At 41.5% G+C, this 22,632-nt stretch overlaps 1 protein-coding gene across 4 annotated transcripts in view; it reads left to right on the forward strand.

The window, feature by feature from the left end:
- Positions 1-21,415, forward strand: part of HPS5 (HPS5 biogenesis of lysosomal organelles complex 2 subunit 2) — a 46,740-nt gene extending 25,325 nt beyond the window's left edge. For 3 of the 4 annotated variants that reach the window (XM_067540649.1, XM_067540648.1, XM_067540651.1), the window contains 11 exons: positions 5,292-5,415; positions 11,684-11,836; positions 12,679-12,750; positions 13,209-13,828; positions 14,748-14,868; positions 15,153-15,308; positions 15,829-15,948; positions 16,615-16,728; positions 17,600-17,706; positions 18,485-18,770; positions 19,654-21,415. In XM_067540649.1, the coding sequence (XP_067396750.1) occupies positions 5,292-5,415; positions 11,684-11,836; positions 12,679-12,750; positions 13,209-13,828; positions 14,748-14,868; positions 15,153-15,308; positions 15,829-15,948; positions 16,615-16,728; positions 17,600-17,706; positions 18,485-18,770; positions 19,654-19,714 (1,934 nt within the window). In that variant the 3' untranslated portion in view covers positions 19,715-21,415. Of the gene's footprint in view, positions 1-5,291; positions 5,416-11,683; positions 11,837-12,678; positions 12,751-13,208; positions 13,829-14,747; positions 14,869-15,152; positions 15,309-15,828; positions 15,949-16,614; positions 16,729-17,599; positions 17,725-18,484; positions 18,771-19,653 lie in introns of those variants that run through there. The other variant, XM_067540650.1, reaches the window with a different exon arrangement.
- Positions 21,416-22,632: the final 1,217 nt, after the last annotated feature.

Genomic DNA, 22,632 nt, shown 5'->3' on the forward strand with positions numbered 1-22,632 from the left:
GGGGCCCTGCCAACAAGTGGACGAGCACTCACAATCCTCCTCCTCCTCCCCAGATGAGGCGGCTTCCAGGGACCACAGGGTGCTGCTGACAAGACTTCAGGGCGCACCAAGAGCTCCTGAAAAGGGTGGCCTCCAACCTCAATCTGGAGGTCAGGGAACTATTAGAGGAGGAGCATCCTCTTTGGTGTTTTGGGGTCAGAGGGGGACCATCAAGGGTGGCCCTGCCCATGCATGACAGGGTCCTTAAGCTCGCTAAGGCCCTGTGGCAAACCCCTGCCTCGGTTGCCCCCACATCCAAGGGTGCCGAGAAGAAATACTATGTCCCTGCGGAGGGGTTTGAGTTCTTTTTTACCCACTTAGCCCCGGGAACCCTGGTGGTGGATGTGGCCAACCAAAAGGACAGGCAGGGTTATCAAGGCACCAATCCCGAAAACAAAGAAAACAAAAAAATGGATCTGTTTGGGAGGAAAGTCTACTCCACTGGGGCCTTACAATTTCGCATTGCTAACCACCAGGCCCTATTGGGCCGATATAATTTTAACCTCTGGGACTCATGAGGCGGTTTGCCGAGGCGTTGCCCAGGACCAAGCGGCGGACTTCGCCATGGTCCTAGAGGAGGTAATCACAGTGGCGGGGGCGGCACTGCAAACCATAGCCTCCATCATCGCTATGAGGCAGTGTTCGTGGTTACAGTCCTCAGGACTTTCACAAAAGGTGCAGCAATCAATAGAGGACCTCCCCTTTGATGGGTTGGGCCTGTTTTCGGATAAGACCGATGAAAAGCTCCATGCCCTCAAGGATTCGCGAGCCACGCTGCGTTCCTTGGGCTTCTACACACCTCAGGCCTCGAGGCGCCAGTCACATCCACAGCCACAACAACAACCTAGGCCACCACCTAGATGGTTTCTGCCCAGTGGGGCAGAGATAGGAACAGGGGGTTCGGGCAGCGCAATCGGCCTAGCTCGTCCTCAACCTCTGAGCAAGGGCCCCCCAAGGGGCCAGGTAACAAAAAACAATTTTGATGGTGCGCCCGAGGGTGGCACTCATACCTTTCTCCCGGATCCGTCCCATCCCTTTCTCGACAGACTAAAGCCCTTCTATGCAGAATGGGAAAACGTAACATCAGACCGTTGGGTCCTTGGAATAGTTCTCCAAGGATATGCCCTTCAGTTTACAACCTTCCCTCCAAACAATCCCCCCACCCCGTCCCTCTTCAGGGACCCCTCTCATGAGCAACCCCTCTTACAGGAGGTAAACACCCTTCTCGTTTTGGGGGCGGTGGAAGCGGTCCCCCCGCATGAAATAGGGAAAGGATTCTATTCCAGAGATCTCCTCATCCCCAAGGCAAAAGGGGGCCTGAGGCCCATATTAGACCTACGCCGACTGAACAAATTTATCAAGCGGCTCAGGTTCCACATGGTCTCCCTAGCCTCCATTATCCCTCCATTGGATCCAGGAGATTGGTATGCCGCACTCGACTTTAAGGATGCATATTTCCATGTTTCTGTCCTTCCCAACCACAGGCGCTTCCTCCAGTTTATGGTAGCTGGGTCCCACTACCAGTTTACGGCCCTGCCCTTTGGCCTCTCGTCCACCCCCAGAGTGTTCACTACGTGTATGGCAGTGGTGGTGGCCCACTTGAGGCGCAGGGGGGTGCAGATTTTCCCTTCCCTGGATGACTGGTTAATCCGGGGCAGGTCCAGGGCCTACGTACAGGACAGTGTGTCCCTCACCTGTGCCACATGCAACAAATTGGGGCTGCTCATAAACGAGCAAAAATCGACTCTAATCCCGGTGCAGCGCATAGAGTTCATTGGGGCCACCCTGGACGCTTCCCAGGCCAGAGCCTTCCTCCCGCAACCTCGGTTCGAGGCTATGGCCGCGATTATCACCCAGCTGCACCGGTGCCCCACAACGACAGCCAGGCACTGCCTCCAGCTGTTAGGGCACATAGCAGCCTGCATATATGTGGTGAGGCTGGCTCGCCTCAAACTCAGGCCGCTGCAGGCATGGTTGGCTTCGGCGTATGCACTGAGCAGACACCCCTTGAACAGGGTGGTCACGGTTCTCCTGTGGGTACTGGCCTCCTTGAATTGGTGGAGGACCCCTGGGGTGGTGTTGAGGGGCATCCCCTTCAAGGATCTGGCCCCGTCGGTCACCCTGATCTCTGATGCCTTGGATGTGGGGTGGGCAGCCCACATCAGTGCCGACCTGGGCACTCAAGGGCTGTGGTCGGAGGAGAAGCACCTCCATATCAATGTGAAAGAATTCAGGGCTGTCAGACTGCCCTGCAAGGTGTTCCTCAGGTTTCTGAAGGGCAGGGTGGTGCAGGTGCTGATGGACAACACCGCAGCCATGTTTTACATCAACAGGCAGAGGGGAGCGAGCTCTTCGGCCCTCTGCCAGGAGGCCATTCAACTGTGGGACTTCGCAGTGAGGCACGACTTTCACTTGTCTGCCTCTCACCTACCAGGGGTCAGGAATGACGAGGCAGACCGCCTCAGCAGGTTGTTTCTACCCCGCCACGACTGGTCATTGCATCCGGAGTAGTGACTTTCATTTTCCGCAAGTGGGGTGTTCCCCAACTGGACTTGTTCGCATCGTCCTGGAACAAGAAGTGCGCGAGGTTTTGCTCGCTCCGAGGTCGCGAGCTGGACTCCATATCCGACGCGTTCCTCATCGAGTGGAAGGGGACCCTCATGTATGCGTTCCCCCCCCCCCATTCCGCTCCTGCCCAAAGTCCTCTTGAAAATCAAGACGGACAGAGCAGACATGATACTCATTGCCCCAGCCTGGCCGAGACAGCATTGGTACAGTATGCTGCTGGACCTGTCGATCGCCCCGCCAGTGGAGCTCCCGAGACGACACGACCTGCTCTCCCAGGACCAGGGTTGCCTGCTCCACCCGGACCTGGACTCCCTGCACCTCACGGCCTGGAGGCTCTGTGGCCGAAGGAGGGGGAGAGAGACTGCTCGGCACAGGTCCAACAAATTCTGCTGGGCAGCAGAAAACCTTCAACACAGGTCGTGTACTGGGCCAAGTGGAGAAGGTTTACCTGCTGGGCGGAGTCCCGGGACATCCTGCCAAGTCTTTCGCCTATCCAGGCGATCCTGGAGTACCTGCTTCAGCTAAAACTCCAGGGTTTGGTGCTAGCCTCCCTGAAAGTCCACCAGGTGGCTATTTCGGCTTTCCATCAGCCGCTGGAGGGGAGATTCTTGTTCTCCCACCCCATGTCTGTCAGGTTCCTCAAGGGGATGGAGAGGCTTTATTCGCAGGTCCATGACCCGGTGCCTCCCTGGGATCTTAACCTGATCCTCTCCAGACTCACAGGGGCCCCTCTTTGAGCCCATGGCTACATGCCCTCTGCTCGCCCTTTCTTGGAAGGTAGCCTTACTGGTGGCCATTACCTTGGCTAGGAGGGTTTCCGAGATTAGACCTTTGATTTCGGAGCTCCCCTACACCGTGTTTTATAAGGATAAGGTGCGGTTGAGACCCCACCCAGCCTTCCTGCCCAAGGTGGTCTCCAGTTCCATTATAACCAAGATATCTTCCTCCTCGTGTCTTTTCCCAAACCACACGGGTCGGAGGAGGAGCGGAGATGGCACTCACTGGACGTGAGACGAGCCCTGGCCTACTACACTGACAGGACAAAGCCGTTCCGGAAGTCGACGCAGCTCTTGGTTGCAGTGGCGGACCGGATGAAAGGATCACCCATCTCCACCCAGCACATCTCCGCATGGATCCCCTCCTGCAGCAAGTGCTGCTACGAGCAGGCGAATGTACCACTTCCAGCGGCATTACAGCACACTCAACCAGAGCTCAGGCCTCGTCTGCGGCCTTCCTGGAGAGGGTGCCCCTGCAGGACATCTGCGAAGTTGCCACCTGGTCGTCGGTGCACACCTTCACGTCCCACTACGCCATTGTGCAGCAGGCAAGAGAGGACGTGGGATTCAGCAGAGCCATGCTGAGGGCAGCTCACCGGTAACTCCTTCCCACCTCCAAAGTATTGTGTTTTAATCACCTATATTGGAAAGGATATGAGCAATCACTCGAAGTGGAAAACAGGGTTACTTACCAGTAACTGTTGTTCTTTGAGATGTGTTGCTCATATCCATTCCACACCCACCTTCCGTTCCCACTGTCAGAGTTGGCAGAAAGAAGGGACTGAGGGGCCGTAGGGTCCACGGTGCCTCATGTACCGCAGTATGAGCGCAGTACTCCAGGGGGCACCTGAGCCGACCCTACGGGGTCTGCTAAGGGGAAAAAAGTTCCGGGAACCCGTGCATGGTGGCGTGCACTCACCTATATTGGAATGGATATGAGCAACACATCTCAAAGAACAACAGTTACTGGTAAGTAACCCTGTTTTTTTAAAACAAAAAACACCCCACTTCTCCTGACATCTGAAATAAGAGCATGCCAGTCTGGATTCAATAATGTTGTAGGTGACTACTTTAAATGACATAAAAATGAAATAGCTGCCGCAAGGCAGACTATGACTATCATTTGTGCTTGTAGCTATAACTCAGATTCAATTTTACTTCACCAGCCTATGCCTCTTTTAAAGAGTAGTGGGCAAGCACAAATGGACCAAATCACACTATAGTTTTTGGTATGCAAAATAGTAGTAAAGGACATGATGGAGGCTCTTTTGGTTACTCGTTTTCTTCAGGCTAATATGAAGAACCATGGTGTTTGGGTTAAGTTGCACACTGATCTCCTTAAATACAATGGTGGTAGACACCTTAGTAGTAGCTATTCTGCCATAGACGTGTATAATCAAGTGTAATCTAACTTTCATTAAATATCATTACATAGTTTAATATGATATATTTATGCTAATATTTTTGAGCCATCTTGGTTACGTGCTGAAAATAGCATTGAGCCAGAAATCTGTGCATAGAAGGTAGTCATCCATCCAGTATTCTCCTCTTACTGCCACTGATTTGTCAATTGCCTCTTTATTTAAATAAAGATCCAACAGATTAATAAAACAAATACCTACTAGGTTTAAGGTCAGTAATGCTAAGTTTGCTCTTGAGCCCAAGGACTGTGTGTATATACATTGCTAGACCCTATCCTGTCCTATCTCCAGTCCCCCATTCTTCCCCCCATCCCTCCCCTCCCAAAAAAAATCCATGAAAGAACCTGCAAGTAAAAAATAAAATACAATTTAGGCTACATAAGAGTAAAATTTTACCAGTTAAATTAAAGTGTGTGTCATAATTGGATTATATGTTTCATTGTCAATTCATTGTTTCATAATTTATTATTTCAATTCCATTTGTTAGACAATTTATCTCATGCTTCTGTGGTGGTTGAGACTGATCGGAATGAGACTTTTCTCCCATTCAGTATTCCATTGTCATTTCGTTCACCATCTCCTCTGGTCTCCCTCCAAGCTGTCAAGGAAAGGTAAAAATCATAGGATATTTGTTCATTCATTACATTCCTTTTTTTCCCCAAATTCATAGCATTGTCAATTCATACTTTGCTGAAAGATAAAATCAAATTTGATGGGGAAAATAGGGTTTAATCCTGCCTCCGTTGAAGACAATGGGCATTTTGCCATTGACTTCAGTTGAGCCAGGATTTCACTCTTGATTTTTTTAAATGGAGGTTAAGAAAACATACCATAGTCTGGTGGCTAGTGTTTCCTACTTTGACTAAGTCTATTGAATGTGGCTATGGGATTTAGAATTTTGGTACTTAAATTGTTGAAGATTTTTAAAGACCTGCTGTGTATTTCAAATGATGGTATGTATTGCCAAGATATATAGCCCCATGGCATATAAATACCCCCACGGGCTCTTGGTCTCCATGGTAACAATGTTGGGCCATAGTGGAGGAGGCCATGCTGCTGCTGCCCAGGGAGGCCAAGGCCCTGGTGGAGTAGCTACAGAGCACTCTGCTACAGAACACCGGAGACCACGGGTCCGAGATGGGGGGTCCCTCATGAAGCCAGACTATGAGCGCTACCCATGGGCTATGGGGAGGGGGGCAGCGTGTGGAGAGGACACAAAATTATATCTGTTAACAGTTAACCTATATAATTTTAATAGTTTAAACGGTTACCTTTTTAAAATGAAATTTACATCACTAATAATTGTTCATATGCTACATTCTGGTTACTCCAGTTTAAAGGCTTGGGTCAAGTATCATGTTTTATTCTGCAGTCTATAATTTTTTATAAAAATTTTCCCTTCAGTACTTACTGTATTTTGAGATCCGTATTCTACTGGGTTTAAACCCATTTCCTCCTCTTATATTTGTACAGCAGCTCTTTTTATATTGTACTGTGCTACTACTAGGAGGGGCTCTTTGAGTAGTGAATGTTAACTGTTTAACCAGAGAATCTAGAAGTTCTACTTTGAGTGATTGCACATGTCCATTCCACTGTTGGTGTGTGCGTTCCTCTTGCACAGTTGTCAGAGAACCTTTTCCCTGAGAGGCACCCATCAAGGTATCTCAAGCACTCTCTGCTATTGAACACCACTGCTTGCAGATATGAGGACAAAGCCACCCCCCTCAGTTCCTTCTTACCCCCAGTGATGATTTTTGGAGTGCTTCCAGTCTTGCTATCACAAGTTTATTTCCCTCACTCTTTATATATAGTCTGTTGTTCAGTAGTTAGTTAGATATAGTGTATGGTTAGTGTTACTGATGGGTTTCAGTTTTTAGGTTCTAACCTAATTTGATCCTTGGCAGTGGGCTCAATACTAGAGCCATGGCTTGGTCTCTAGGATACAAGTCCTGCCAATCATGTGCTAGCATGATGCTGGTCAGTGACCCACAGCCCAGCTGCCTACAATGTTTGGGGGAGTCCCACATCAGTGACAAGTGTCACATTTGTAGAGGGTTTAAGCCTTGTTCTAAAAAAAAAAAGATAAAGCAGTGAGACTTAAACATCTCTTTATGGAGGCGTCACTTTGCCCTCCATAAGAGCTGTTGGGTTCAGAACTTACTGCATGCGCAGCACCATCAGTACAGAGAGCACCTCCCAAAATGTCTTTGGTGCCATGTTTTGTGTGTCTGGGGCTGAAGAAGAGAGACATCTTCCAAGGACTCAGTACCTCATTCAGCAAGGCCAGCTGAAGGCGAGGACTCTGGGAGGGACTTGGAGGGGAAGTGTCTCCGAGAGCATTCCTCTGCTACAAAGAGGGGTTTGTCAACTCTGGAACCTATGCAAAGTCCATTGAGATTGACCCCAGAATTTCATATACAAACACACCAAACTCAAGACCAATTCTGGTATCAAAGATATCAGTGTACACTGCCACAGAGAATTGCTTAACCTTTTGGTACCGGCATCCCCAGCAGAGCAAGAGAGGTTCAGCCAGTACCGGCAACAGTAATTCATACAGCAAGTCTGCAAGAGCCTGAAGTACTGATGCTACTTCCCATACCTAAGAGGCCAGTACATTCCAGAGGAAGCCACTGTTACTAGCTCCAGTACCACCACCTCCAGGTTTGGCTTACCTATCTTCTTTCTACACGGGTTCTGCTTCACTGTTATTGTAGGACGGTCATCTTTGTCGGATTTGGAAGTAGCATCTGGTATGTCCCATACCAGATGGGAGGGTTCTCCTCCATCAGAACCTTGTGGTTCATGGATGTCCCAGCCTGAGAAGTCATGTCTGAATCCAATGAACAAGGCAGAGGAGATGCTACGAGCGTTACCAGTGAGACCAAAAAACAATGTTGCCAAGGCCACGCTGGTGCAATTAGTATGAGGCAAGCATGATCCTTCTTGGCCTTGAACAGGACATTGGATAGTAATGACGTTGGAGGACATGCATGCAGCAGGAAGTTCGTCAATGATAGCAGGAAACTGTCTGTCAAAGAACCTGGGCTGTGACCCCTTCGGGAGCAGAGCTCATGGCATTTTCTGTTTGTCTTTGTTACGAACAGATCCGCTTTGGGAGTCCCCCACAATTGGACTATGGACCTGGCCACGTCCAGACATAGTGACCATTTGTGGTGAGTGAAGGACTGCCTACTTAGGTGATGTGTCAGTATGTTTTGCCCACTTAGGAAGGAAGCAGCTTTGAGTTGAATGGAGTTGGTTATATAGAACTCACAAAGAAGTATTCACTCCTAGCGCAGTTGGAATGAATGTGCCTTCCCAGTCTGTGCACAGAACATAGTTGCTGTGTTGTATGTTAACACCAGCAGACTTTTTCTCACAATATGTGGGTGGAAGGCCAAACAGACCACATGGTTAGCACATAGCTCCCTGACCTTTATATGAATCCTCAGATCCCGCGAAGGCCACAACCCTTGAGTTTGCAGGGTTCTGATGTGGCCCACTCAGGGACGAGGCATCCATGGCCAGTGAGCGCTGGTTGCAGAGAAACGAAGGGGACTCCACAAAAATGTGTCAAAGGTCTGTCCATCAGTCCAGAGAGGACAAAATTACTTATGGAACATGAATCACTCTTTCTAGCCATGTTGGTAGGGGACATACACTGATGCTAGCCATCCCTGAAGTCTTCTGAGGGCTGAGGAGTAGTCTGGCATGCTGTATTATGTAGGTACATGCTGCCATGTGTCCCAGAAACCTGAGGCAAGTGTGTACTGTGGTAACTGGAGGTCGTTTTAGATCCAAGACCAGGTCTCAGAGCATTGGGAGCCTTGACTGGGGCAGAAACACTCTGGCTTTTGTAGCATCCAGGAGTGAGCCAATAAACTCTATTCTTTGCACAGGTTTTAGAACTGATTTGTCCGTACTGAAGAACAGTCCTAGCGTTTTGAAGGTCAATTGAATAATGATGGTCATGCTGGAAAGTATTTGAGACTCACAGGCCTCTCACCAGCCAGTTGTCCATGTGGAGGAAATTCATGGATTTCCAGTCTCTCCAGATACATAGCTACTGGTGCCATGCACTTTGTGAAAATGCAAGAGGCTGCTGATAGGCTAAATGGAAGCACTGTGAATTGGTAGCAAGTTCCATTGACTACACACTTGAGAAATTTCTGGTGCTATGGACTGATAGCGATATGGAAGTAAGTTACCTTTAAGTCAGGGGCAGCATACCAGTCACCCTGTTCCAGGGAAGGAATAATGGAAGCTAGAGTAACCGTAAGGAATTGTATTTTCTTCAGGTACTTGTTTAACACTCTTAGATCTAAAATAGGTCTGAGATTGCCTTTTGCTTTGGGAATAAGGAAATAGCAGGAATAAAAACCCTTCTCCCTGAGGAATAGAGGAACTTCCTCTAAGGCTCCCACTAGAAGGAGAGATTGGACCCCCCTGCTGAAGAATGGTCTACAAGAGTGGTTCCATTGGCAGGGAAGTGGGATATGAAGGGGTGAGAGAAACAAATTTAAAGGAATATCCAGCCAACCCGTCAGGCCCTCCACTTGGCAGCAGGGATGATTCTTGGTTAACACCATTGGAAATGGCTTGCTGAGCAGACATTCAGGAAGTGCTTCTGAATAGTAGAAAGCCTTCAACTAGGCGTACTTACCTGGTCAAATGGAAACTTTTTTTTAACTGTTCTCAACAGAAATGTTTCTCTCTAGTGCAGACTTGTATTAATCATATTTTGAATTATCTGTTGCACCTAAAACGTCGAGATCTTAGAGTTAGTTCCACTAAGTCCATTTGGTAGCTATTTCAGCATTCTGTCCTCCATTGGTGTTTTAAAAAAAAAAATAAAATAAAATAAAAAATAAATAAAATAAAATCCTGGTGCTAAAAGAATGTAGTGGTTCCCTTTGAACCTCTCGTGAATTGCTCCCTGCTCCAAATCTCTATGAAAGAGGCATTTCTGGTTGCATTAACCTCAGCAAGGCAAGTGGGTGAATTGAGAACTTTGATCTCACAGCCTTCTTATACAAGTTTCCATAAGGATAATAAAGTGTTTCTCTGCCCTCATCCAAAATTCTTGACAATGGTGGTTTCCAATTTCCACATTAACCAGGCAATTTATTTGCCAACTTTTTTCCCAATGCCAACACGTGTACAGATGAGCAGCTGTGTCATTGGTTGGATCTGAGGAGAGCCTTCTGATTGGGGTGCACCGGACCCTTTATATTCTCAACACAGTTATTGGTTGTGATTGGCAGACAGGGTGAAAGATCAACCCGTTTCCACTTAGCAAATCCAGGAAGAAATTCTCTCTTGCTCTTGTTTGTGTTACCAGTTAGCTTATGCCCCACAGATCTGCGGATATCCGCTTTATATCTGCGGACCATGCTTGCAGATCGCAGCTCAGCTGCAGATACAGATTTTGTATCTGTATCTCTATTTATGTCACATCACGTCCTAGAGTATTGGCTCATTCAACTAGAGCACAAGCAGCTTCCACAGCTTTCCTCGCGCATGCAACTGTTCGAGACATTTGCAAAGCAGCTGCCTGCTCATCAGTTCACACATTTTCAGCTCATTATGCCATTTCCTGTCACTCCAGGAATGATGCCAGTTTTGGATGGGTTGTTCCACCATAGCTGTTCAGGTAGACTCCTAACCCACCTCTACATTAATCTGCTTGTGAGCCACCTAGAGTGGAATGGACATGTACAATTGCTTGAAGAAAAAATGGTTATCTACCTTTCTGTAACTGTTGTGCTGTGAGATGTCGCATATGTCCATTCCACGACCTGCCCTCCTTCCTATCTCTATCGGAGCCTATCTGGAAAGAAGGAACTGAGTGGGGTGAGGGCTGCTCCTGCCTCTCATAGCTGCATGCAGTTTGGCATGATGGCGGGGGACGCTTGAGTTGCTCCAGTGGGGTACTGCTGAGTGAAAAAGTTCTCCGACATCTGCCTCAAGTGTGCACACACAATTGCACTAGAATAGACCATGTGCAAAACACCTTGAAGAACAAGAGTTATGGAAAGGTAAATAACTGGGTTTTTTTCTTTCTGACACTGCTAAACCTGTTATGACCTGGAGTGCAGGAATTTGAGGTTGCTTTTGAATCCTGGCTTCCTAAAGTATTCTTTCATGGTATGGACCAGTATATTTGAGTTTAGGAATGTAGGTAGGCCTTCCTTTGGAAAGAGACATTCTGAGGGTTAGGGATGGGTAATTGAAACAGAGGGCCTTTTAGAATGCTCTCTAATTTCTTAGTAATTATAAACTTCCTGAAAAATCTTCTTGTCACTAAGGATAGTTGTAGGTTTATAAGTGCAAAGTAATGCACATTGGGAAACATAATCTCAGCTACACATACAAAATGATGGGGTCTAAATTCCTGAAAAATCTTCGTGTCACAAAGAAGGTTATTGTAGCCCAAATTAAAAATTCACAAATTCTTGTGTGCGCGCTGATTTAGAGGCTTTAACATGGAAAATTAGCCAAATAAAAATCACAGCATTTGCATAATTGTAAAATCCCCTCTACCAGGTAGCACAAAACCAAACTTCCAGTGTTTTATTTTGTGGTTTTTTTTTCCCCTTGGGACATGAAAGCCTGGTTAGTAGTAAAGAACTTGATTAAAGTGTACAAGTTCTGAGATGTTTCTTACTGAGTGCAACATACATTTTTTCATGTTAGGGTCTGACTAACTGATACTTATTAGTTCCCAATGCCCCCTCCGTCATCCTCCCTTTCTGCCTTCTTTAGATTATAAAGATTTCTGAAGTGATAGTCTGGCTAGAAAGATGGAGATTTATTGCTTTGACTATGAGCTCTCCCCTTACTGCCATCTCAGTTGTTTGAACTCTTGACTCCTAGTGTTTCCAGCTTTGTACGCAAAACCACTGAAAAGATTGGCACCCTTCATATGACTCATGATGTCAGAATGAGGCAGGAAATGAAAGACGATGAGGAGTCTCATGAAGTGACTGCTAGTACAGCAGCATACTCCCAGGAAGAAGATGAAAATGAGTAAGTTCAAGCTCACATATTTTCATTGGTCAAATGTGACAACTGCCCAAAAGACAGGGACCTCCTTTCTGCTATAATGATCCCATTCATTTCAATAGAGTGGGGAATCACATGATTCTGCTGGGTATTTTTTTTCCAGCTGGCTGTATAGAGAGGCTCCATGAATTCATCTGGCCTCTTTTTTATTTATTTATTTTTTTTCTTTCACCCCTTGCCCTTCTCAATTTTCTACCTCAAAGCCTGTTCAGGTGTCAAACTCTTCTAGAAAATGGATGTTATCAGTTTACATTCATGGTGCTGGAATGGTTGAGGAAGGGAAACTAATATAGTTCCCTATTAGCCCTTCTGGGGTTACGTAAACAGGCATGTGGACGCATGTGAATTTTAAAGCCCGCATCCTATTTTTAATGAAAGAGGAACAAGCAGTTTTATCACCCTTAAAACAGGGTTGTTTAAGACAATAAGAAAACACTGTAGTGGCTTAGCCATATGAATAAAGAACAAGAGCTAAATTGTTAGCTGGCAAATCATTTAAATATTTTAAGGAGTTAATTTGTAATAATAGCTCAGTGTTAGGTTTGTTTCTTGACCTCCGAGAACTCTCATAATTAATATTTGACAAGGTGGAAAAAGTTATAATAGTAGGCCCCTGAAGTTATTTTCTTTCTGCTTCTCATGTTCAACTGCTCCATAATTACTGTAGTCTCATTTGTCTGTTTCTCATGAAAAGTAACAGAGCTGCATTTCTCATAACAGAATTATTGCTATTTCTCCCTCTGTTTTAAAAAGATGCACATTTAGATTTTTCTGTGGCATGATTTTGTCTTCATATTTCTTTCCAGAATAGAACTACAAAGCCAGCCTCAAGAAGAGGACCGGCTAAATGATCTCAAGGTAGCAACGACAGAAGCTATGTAAGTGAAAAATTTTCTGTAGAGAGCATAGAGCTATATTTTACTGTGGCAAAATTTTTATTGTAAATATCTACAGTAAATTACGATGTGCTAATATATTCAGATATGGTGTAATGCTATCTGAAAAGTCTTTACTTGAATAGTGGCTTTTTTCCATTAAAAATGTAACTTCATTATGAGATTTGTTGAGAATAAGAGGATTTTCACATTAGAGGTAGAGTTGGACAGTTGCCTGTTGAGCTACCTGAATCTCTTTGAGGTGAGATCCCCAAAAGCATGCTTGGGGAAATGATATAGTGACTTTCCTACTGTCCTGACTACTCAGGAAAACAGCATTGGTATGACCAATGACTAGGAATATACGGCCAGTTTAGTCGTCCACTTGATATGTATAATAGATCAGTTCTGGCATCTCTTGATGACTAGCACGTTCAACACATTTCCATTTTGTTTTACAGAAGCAAACTGCAAGATTCACTGGTTTTGTTAGAACCACAGTACTTGAGAGGAATTTTGCAGGAGTGGTTTTTGTATCTGGAAGAAGCATTTGGTTTCAAAGAACCTTCCTTTTCAGATGACTGCTTATCCATTAAGAAAGATAAGAGCGAGTTAGCTGAAGAGCAGAGTGAGTTTTTAGAAGAAAATATTGAACCAGATCAACACAGTGAAGATCACATAGGCAAAGGACAGAGAGATGCCTTGCAAGAAAATACTGGACAGGATCAAACTAGCGAAGCTTATTTTGGCAAAGAAGTATGTGAAAAAGATGCCAATTCAAAGGGAACCTCGGACCATGTTTTTCAAGTGTATCCTCCATGTCTCATAGCACAAGACATTCAAAAGGACCTAGTAGAGTTGACAACATTGTGTTTTGAATTAAATGTGTTTGCTTGCAAGAATGGGAATGCAGAAGAAAGTGCTGAACAGGATTTACAGCTAACAGTTCCATGGATCTTGGCTTGTAGGTTCATACAGGACTATTTCTTTCTCTTGGATTTAAAAAGACTGAAGCGGTGTATTACAATCCATTACACCAGCAGTCCCAGTGTTTGGGAAACTTACATAGAAGGATTGAAAGGTAATGACTGTGGTGGCTCTTTATTTTCTCTTTTAAACCAATTGAAACTAAATTTTAGGTTTTTGTCCTGGAAAAATCCAGTTTTTTTCCTTCTTCTTTGTTTAAATCAAGCCTGAGGACAAATTCCTTTCTGGATCACCTCTGAAACAAGTGCTCTTCATTTATTTATTTATTTTATTTATTTTTAAATAAACAAAACTAAGTTAATAAGAACCAGTGACTTCTAGGGGAAAATGCTTCTTGTTTAGTTATTACACTGATATTATTTCCAAAGGAGTTAATGTATAGTGAGTGCAGCTTCAGTTAGCTAAACAATGTAGCGATATGAAACAAATGTGGTGAAATAGAAAATGCACATTTCAAAGAGGGCAACTTTAAAAAAAACAAAACAACTTGATGCTACTGAAATCAAGTAACTTCAATTATTTAAAATACAAGACTAAAATTAGGAAAAGAGTTTCAGCATTGTCACTGGCCAAGTAGGCACAAATATACCCAAATATTTCAGCTTGTTTCCAGAGCTTGGACAGCAGCACATGTATAAAGATCAACAGTGAACTGGAAAAGCATTCTTCATATTGGCATGCAGCTGATCACTTCAGACATCCTTTTCTTCTCCAGAAGTCTCGTCAGGCCTTTCTCATGCATTTGCATTTCCAATGAACAAAAAAAAAAAAAAAAAAAATCAATTTAATAATGTTAACTTTGACTTAATACTATTGATGGTAATTCAATCAAAGCTAAACACTCACAGCTTAAGTGTGATTTACACACCTGCTACCATGGCAGGCTAGAGATAAATTTCCATGATGGGAACTTTGGAAGCATAAAAGAAATTTTTTTGTTCCTTAATTATATTTTAAACTAGCTTAGTTTAAAAAATGAAAATTTAAAACATATACAATGATTTGTGTTTCAGAACTGACTCGTGCTAGTCCAGTGACTTTGGCAATGGAAAATGGAGATATGTTGAAAATATTAAAACTGTTAAATGACTTGGGGCCCTGGGATAGTCCTCTGTTACTGGCACATGCCCAAAGGTCTGTAGAATGTGACTTTCTTTCTTTTTTTTTCATGCTGGTTAATATGACAATTTCACACGATCAGTTCATTTTCTGTTTGCCTTCCTCTGGATTTGTATTCCCACTAGCCTCTTTAACATTGTGTGAGCCTTTTTGTGATTATAATTCTAGTGTTAGCAATGTTCAAGCAGAGGAACTTGAAACACATTGATAAACGAATTAAAATCTTGAAATAGACTTGTATTTTCTTATCAAAGTGGCATTGTGAGATGGCATTAAAGGTAATTTGTTTGTTTGTACAGGCTCTATGAAAAGTTTGGGGAAACATCTGTAAGGCCCTTGATCAAGTTCTACCCATCAATCTTGCCCTCTGACATCATGCAGCTTTGTAGACATCACCCTGCCCACTTTTTAGCATATTTAGACAGTCTTGTTAAATCCAAGCCAGAAGATGAAAGGTAAAGGGGGTGTATGTATGCTGTGTGTGTCTTTTTTTTCTTGTTGGGAAATGATTACATAATGAAAAGACTGGATATCATCCAGCTGGTGGGTTTTTTAAAATTTAATGCTACTTTGCCTGCACATTAAAAATAGAGTGGAACTTACCTGGCGAAACAAAAGGTTGTTTAATGTTAATTTCTATGCATCAGTCTCTTCCCACATTGCTTCATTACAAAGCAGCTTCCATTTTATTAAGATTTTTGTAACAGCTCTTTAACTGACTTTGTGTTTCATAGCCTGTAACTTAATCAAAGTAACTCAAACTAGCAATGGACAACATTTTAATACGTATAACTCAAATATGGATGTATTCTATAATATTTCTGAAGATTAAAGGGAACATAACTTGTCTAAAAATCATCTTTCTGGTGCACTGATCATGATTATTTTTAAATAGTGTATATATAAAAAGTTTATCACATTTCCGTATTTGGTCAATTTAAAACCAGTGGCTTTTCCCTCTTAACGCTTTTTTAGGTCGTCCCTGCTTAGATCTCTTCTTCAGCCTGAAGCATTACGACTGGATTGGCTGTGTTTGGCAGTTTCCCATGATGCACCACAAAGAACAAATACAGTGGATTCTGAAGGAAACCCTAGGTAAGGTAGTAAATCATGTATATTCAATTGCACTGCGCAAACCAAAGTTGTCCAGACTTGCTATGTGTTCCGTGATGCAGTTAGCTATGTCAGAATAATTTCACTTCACTAGAGGGTGAAATTCATCCTAATTCACCCACATAAAGAATTCAGTGAAGCAAAGAGCTGTAAGTGATGCATAGTCTTGCCTGGGCCCTTCTTCAGTAGGTTGAATTGAACCCTAGGATCTCATATGTTACCTCATGTACCTCAAGATGTTTAACAGCAGCAACCAAAGGATTAAACACTTTTCCTATGTTCATAATCCGGTTGGGAATGATCTCTTTAATGACTAAGTAAATACATATGTATTTAATATGACTATATAAATATGATATAAATACATATCTCTCTTAAGAAGCTTCCACTTCGTAAGAATCATTTTCAGAGTATTTCTGAGGAACACATTTTTTTAAAATATGTAAAATGTCCTTACTGGCTCAGTAAGTAAGTTTAAGTAAGTTTGTCAAGAAAATAGCTGACACAATGCTCTTTGAATTATTATTGTCAAAACTTTATAAGAAAACGGAAACAATCCTGTTCAACTGTTTGGCCTCCTGATAAAAATAGTTGTTTAAACTCATGAGAATGTTAACGTTTAACTTGTGAATTAATCCGTCTTCCCAGACCACGTTCACACTTGTTTACCTGGGGCTATAGCCAACTGATTTTGCTTCTAATTAAACTCCCAGCTGATTTTGTAACAAAAGAGAAAATGGCTGACATCTGCAAGTCATATGGGTAAGTGGAAATGTTGTGGTTTTCTAAAAAAATTATGATCTTGAAACTAATTTAGTTGGTATCTTGGCCCACTGAAAATACAAATGAAAGCCAATATGTTTCCTGCCAGTCTACCATCTAGCTCTGTTTAAATGAAGTATTTTGTGTCTGGCTTTATTTGAAAGTGCAATCATGTATAGGTTATAAATAGTCAATGTGAAATATACATCTTTGTAACTTTGCTTTGTAACTAAGAAGCAACCAAGTATTGTTGTAGTTAGCACTATACCATTATCTGTTAAGCTCTGTTTGCTAGTCAGCAAATGTTATTGTCCCTAAAATGTGACCAAGGAAATAACCACAATGCAAGTCACAAGGGTTATACCTTCATAATTACACAAATATAGCTCCTTGTGTAACCCACTTTTAGTAGAGAGAAATGTAACCACCAGACTTCATGGATCTCTTGCATCCATAAAGACATTCCCTTTGTTCCTAATTACCCTTACTTATTTCCCTAATGACTTCCCTTCGTTTCCTTATGCAGCTCTTACCTCCATATGCTGGTCCTTTTCCGCTGGACCCTTTACCATTATCATACGCAAAAAAACCTCACTGTAATGGGACCACTTAGATTTGTTTATCATTGAGCACTTATGACCTTTGTGAGGGTGTTATATGACAATAGGCAGGCTCTAGTTCATTCAGTAAACTGACAGTTCTGTGGACTGATGGCATGATTTATGTTTTGACTTTGAAATGGCCAGGGTATTTCTAGTACTTGGGGTTATTTGTTCTTACTGATGAGTATGGTAAATCAGCATTTCATTACCAATGATTTTAGTTTAGAACAAGTATTTGATTCCTGGAAATCTTTAATCTCTTCTTTAAGCTTCTGGCCTGGATATCTCTCTCTGTGTTTGGAACTGGATAGAAGAATAGAAGCCTTTACTAATATTGTTAATTTGGATGATATGAACCTTTTGGATGGAGAACATGGTTAGTGGATCTTAACACGTGAGCACACCAGAATAATACGTGTTCTATGTTGACTCTGTGTGATTCTCGATTAAGTATAGAGAAGCATTTATCCAGAGTTGAATGATGTGTTGTTTTTAAGCACTGGTATAGCAAGATCACTTGGCATCTTGTATCATTTCTCACAGTATATTGTGCAGCATACATATAATTGCGTATAAATAAGTGATGCTCTTTGCAGTTTAATTCTTGTTCTCCTACAATAGAGCAGTGTTTAAAAAAAAAAAAAAAAAAAAAAAAAATAGAGAGAGCCTTGTCTTGAATGGTTCAAATCTCTTGATATTTTAATCAGTTTTTTTGGGCTCCGGCTTGCCCTCTCAATATTTGTTGCCCAGTACCTTGGAGAATCAGCTAGTTCACTAACACTATATAGTGGCTTTTCTAGTATGTAGAGAGCAAATTTCTGTATAAGATGGCAGAATTCCAATGAAAAATACAGTATCGTAAAAAGATACACAAAGGAATTCTTTGGCTCTTAGCCATCATTGAGGTTCTGAATTAAACTATGAAAAAGCTGTTTTTAGCGCTAAATGTCCATAAACCCTAACAATTAGCTCCAATACACTTGAAAATTGTGACTGTCAAAAAAAAATGCATTTTAAGCCATTTAACTAAGATATGAATGTGGAATATTGACTCTAGAAAACTAGCTTTTAAATGCAAATAGATGTAAAATTAGGTTTGCTGCAAGCGTTTTCCTCACAGATAACTACAGCAAGTAATTTAATTTTGCATTTAGGCTCAATTCCAGAGACTGTGGAAGAATGGAAGTTCCTTCTCCATCTTGCACAAAGTCGTAGCAGTGATTTCCACTATCATGGTACACAGAATGGGAATGCTATCAGCAATGGTAGCACTAATTGGTCCAACTGCATTACTATTGAAAATGTAGCTCTTTTATTGGCAAAGGTAATTGGCCCAGATCGTGCCTTGCCACTACTGGAAGAGTGTGGTTTGACAGCTGAATTGTCTGAGAGATTTACCAGGATCTGTGAAATACTGAGAATTGCTGAAAAAAGACAAAGGTAAGACATGGGTGTGGGTATGGGTGGAACAGTTATAAATACTTCATTCAGTGTCATCTTAAGCCTTAGTTTTGTTTTTCATAAAAACAAAAGTCAAAACACTTCAGACTTCAACTCCAAAAGTTTAAACAGTATTATAAAGTGGTAAAACTACCTGAAAATACTTCTATCCTCAATTTAAGAGGTATATTTGAGACACATAGCTTAAAAATGAAAAATGTAGTAACAGAAAACATAAATTCAGAATAAATGTTTCCTAAAAAAAAAACAGTGACTAAAACTTATCAAGTGTCCACAACTGAAGAACTCAGCAACTTCCTTACCTGTATTGCATCCTCCTAGACTGTTCTGAAGGCTGCTTCATAAATACTGTAATAGTGTAATGAGACATTATAGTATGTGGAATTTGGGAGTCTATTTATGCCGCAGCTGTTGCTGTCAAAGTAGTTCACCCACAGATACACTGTTTAATTCCTTTGGAAAAAAAGCATGCATGGAAAAACATAAGACATTTTGGAATAAAGTGAATTAAATTTTAGAAGATGGCACTTTAAAAGGTCTTATTGCAATCTCTGTTACATCAAGACTGAGGGGGTGAGTACAAGCAAGAGTGAAGGCTTGGAACCTAGGAACCTCTAAATACTAGACTTGAGTTTAAAAAAAAAATTCTGCTATCTTTTTTCTGTTCTTTACTTTTTGTCACTCATGCTCTCCATTCAGGTTAATGATAAATCTTCAAAGCCGGGGTGGCCTGATAGGGCTCTCACTGAAACTGAATCATATTTATCACTGCATCAGCCAGTTTAAATTCTTTGTAAAAGCTAGTAGCTAGCAAATTAGGTAACTAATATTTTGATTTTTTTCCTCCCTCTTTTGTTTGCAGAGCCCTTATACAGTCTATGCTGGAAAGGTCTGACCGTTTTCTGTGGTCTCAGCAGGCATAGCAAATATTCCAGGAAACATGGAAATGAAGTTGTGTACTGTACATATTCTACATTAAAGTGCCTCTGAAGAATAGCTACATTTTTATCTTTAAGATCTATGTAAAATAATGTTATGGGGTATTGATTGCAATGCTGTTGAAATATGCATTAAATCATATAAATACTCATTAATAGACCACTGAAAAAATATGTAAACACAGCATTCCTAAATTGTCTGAATATGTCATGAGGTCATTGTCCGATGATTTGTGTGATAATTCAACATCTCTTCAGATGTCTGTTTCATAACTAATTTTTGACCTTTTTGGAAGAAATGATTAAACTGCATACCTTTTTATTTAAAATTGCCTTTTAGAAAGCTGATAGTACTAACAAGTATTTTTAAATGAAGACTGTCAAGTTAAAGATCTTTTTTTTTTAAATAGCCTTTATCTCAGCTTAAAATAAATATTAGATTATTAAAACTGAATATTTAAAACACCCAGTTTTACTTAATCATTTGCAAAAACTTACTATACACCTATTCTGTTTACTCTGAGCTTCTGACAGCTTGGATAGTGAAAACAGACAAGTCAGATTTACTTTTGTGTTAATCCATTTCAATTGTAGGGTCTCATTCACTAGCATGGTGTTATAATGTCTGGGCATTGCTCAAACCCCAAAGAACTCCCTTTAAAATGTTTTGTCTTTTTTTTTCCCTTCTACAACATTTTGTGAGTAAATTCGACATAAATTAAAATAAGAGCCTTATATATATTTTATGTATATAGTCTGGTCTCCATTGTTTGCTGTATTCCAAATTAATTATTTGATTTTATTTAAAATCTTAATTATTTTTTAATCAATGTAAGTTTCATCTGTGACAGTTTGTTTGATGTATAAAACTGCAGATGGATGGGTAACCTCTTTATGTCAATTGCTAGAACAAGCCACTTTATGGTGGAGGGTTTCATAGCTCTTCTAGAGCAGGAATAAAAGTGTACAGGAATATGCTGAGTGGCAGTTTCATACCTTAAGGTTCCTGTCTGTGAAAAGCCAACAAAGCATTCTCCTTCAACTTCAGTTTTATTTGGGGTTGAGCTTTTCGGCTGAAGTTTGGAAACAGCACAAATGTTCCACCCTATGCACTCAGGCACACGTTGGTTTTATTTATCATAGGAGCAAAGGATTGGAAGTCAAGTACTCGGTCCTAACTTTGGTATTGATATGCCAAGAGAGTTAGAACAAATCACTTTACCTTTCTGTGCCTGTTTCACAACCTGTAAAATGAGAATACTACTACCTCATATGGGTGTTTAGGATTAATCAGTTCACTTTTATGCAGCACTTCAAAGATGTAAAGCTCTATATAAGTGCATGCATCATCTGTCTCAGGAGAATTCATAACCAGTGCACTCTGGCAAAAGTCTGAAATCTCTTCAGTTTAGAGGACAAAATGACATGGAAAAATAGCTGAAAGCTTTGTATACATAATAACCTTTATTTTATAACTTTTTTTTGTACCCACAGTTAACAATGCTGACTTTTACAATATATCACAAATTTTCTGTTCAAAGAGGTTGTTTTTCATTTTGCATAGCACTGTTCATATTAACAGCAGTTTTACAAAAATATTTTTTAAGTTTATTGCACTTAAAATGAACTTGTATGCATGATTTCAACTAATTTTAAGTTTCAATAAAGAAAAATTAGTGTTTCTGATTTAGTCTTGATTTCCTTATTTATATGTGACTAAGATGAGAAGGATATGTGGAATAAATTGTGACTGTATCCTAGGAAAATGCTGCAGTTGCACACTGCAAGCATAAGATAGGGAAGTCCATCACCCAAACACATTATGACCCATTTAACACTTGTCTTTAAACTTTTTGGTTAAGTCTTTGTGAAATGGTGTTAGTTGGCTTAATTGTAAGATGTATAGTGGGCTTGTATGTCAAGGCAAGAACTATTGTTACAAGGAACTTGCTTTTTTCTTGACAAATTTTAACTGTTTATCTTAAGTTATTTTGTCTTTAAAGCTATTTTGTTATAATAGGAAAATGTACTGATTTGATTTGCTTCAAATTAAAAAATAAATACAGGAAATAACATTTTTCCCTTTTAGTGGAGGCTGGGACTGTAAAATTTCAATCCTGAAGCTTGCGTGTTTTCAGAAAGTTGAGTGACTGAAAAGAGGGTTAAAGGAAACAATTAGATAACCTTAAATACAGCTGTTGGGAGAGCTCTAGCTACACCATATACTGCTACTTTGAATGATTATGTGGAGTGTCTCTGGTAGGCAGATTATAGAGGATCTAAAAATCTAAATTCATTACAATGAGTGGTATCCAGCAAGGTTTTCAAAGAGATGGCAGTACATAATTTAGGAAACAAAATGGCTCTCTCCTGCCCCTTGAAACCAGAATTGTTTCCAAGTCTCAGTATCAAAGATGGAGAATTACCATAGTTCAGTTCATCTAGAGGAGAATGCAGTTGTAGCTCAGGGACTATTGAGCTTCAGAGTCTCTCTGGCTTTACTACAAGTAACCAATGGCATTCAGCATAACAATACCTAGTAGTTCTCTTGCCCGCCCCCCCCCCCCTTTTTTTTTTTTTTAACTAAACTAGTTAGTTTGTCTAGAAAAGTCTTGATACACATTTTATTCCCAGGAGAAAGATTTTTTTTTTTTTAATTACATGATTCAGCCTAATGTCATTTTGCTGTCAAGGCTGTTTCTGTTGAATGTAGACACTTCCAAAAGGTTTTTCATTCCTGGCAGATGGTTGCTATGAGCTATTGTCCAAGGGAAGGTTTCAGAACAGCTCCAAAATGCTTCTAAAGTTTAGACAATATATGAGTGAATTATTTCAGCATGGGAATGATTATTCCTTTTTAGGACAATATCCCCGGTTAACTTTTATCCAGCATGAGAATTTAT

The sequence above is a fragment of the Emydura macquarii genome, unplaced genomic scaffold (genome assembly GCF_026122565.2).
Source record: "Emydura macquarii macquarii isolate MOO-44397 ecotype Brisbane River unplaced genomic scaffold, CSIRO-AGI_Emac_v2 contig_587, whole genome shotgun sequence".
NCBI classification, from domain to species: domain Eukaryota; kingdom Metazoa; phylum Chordata; order Testudines; family Chelidae; genus Emydura; species Emydura macquarii.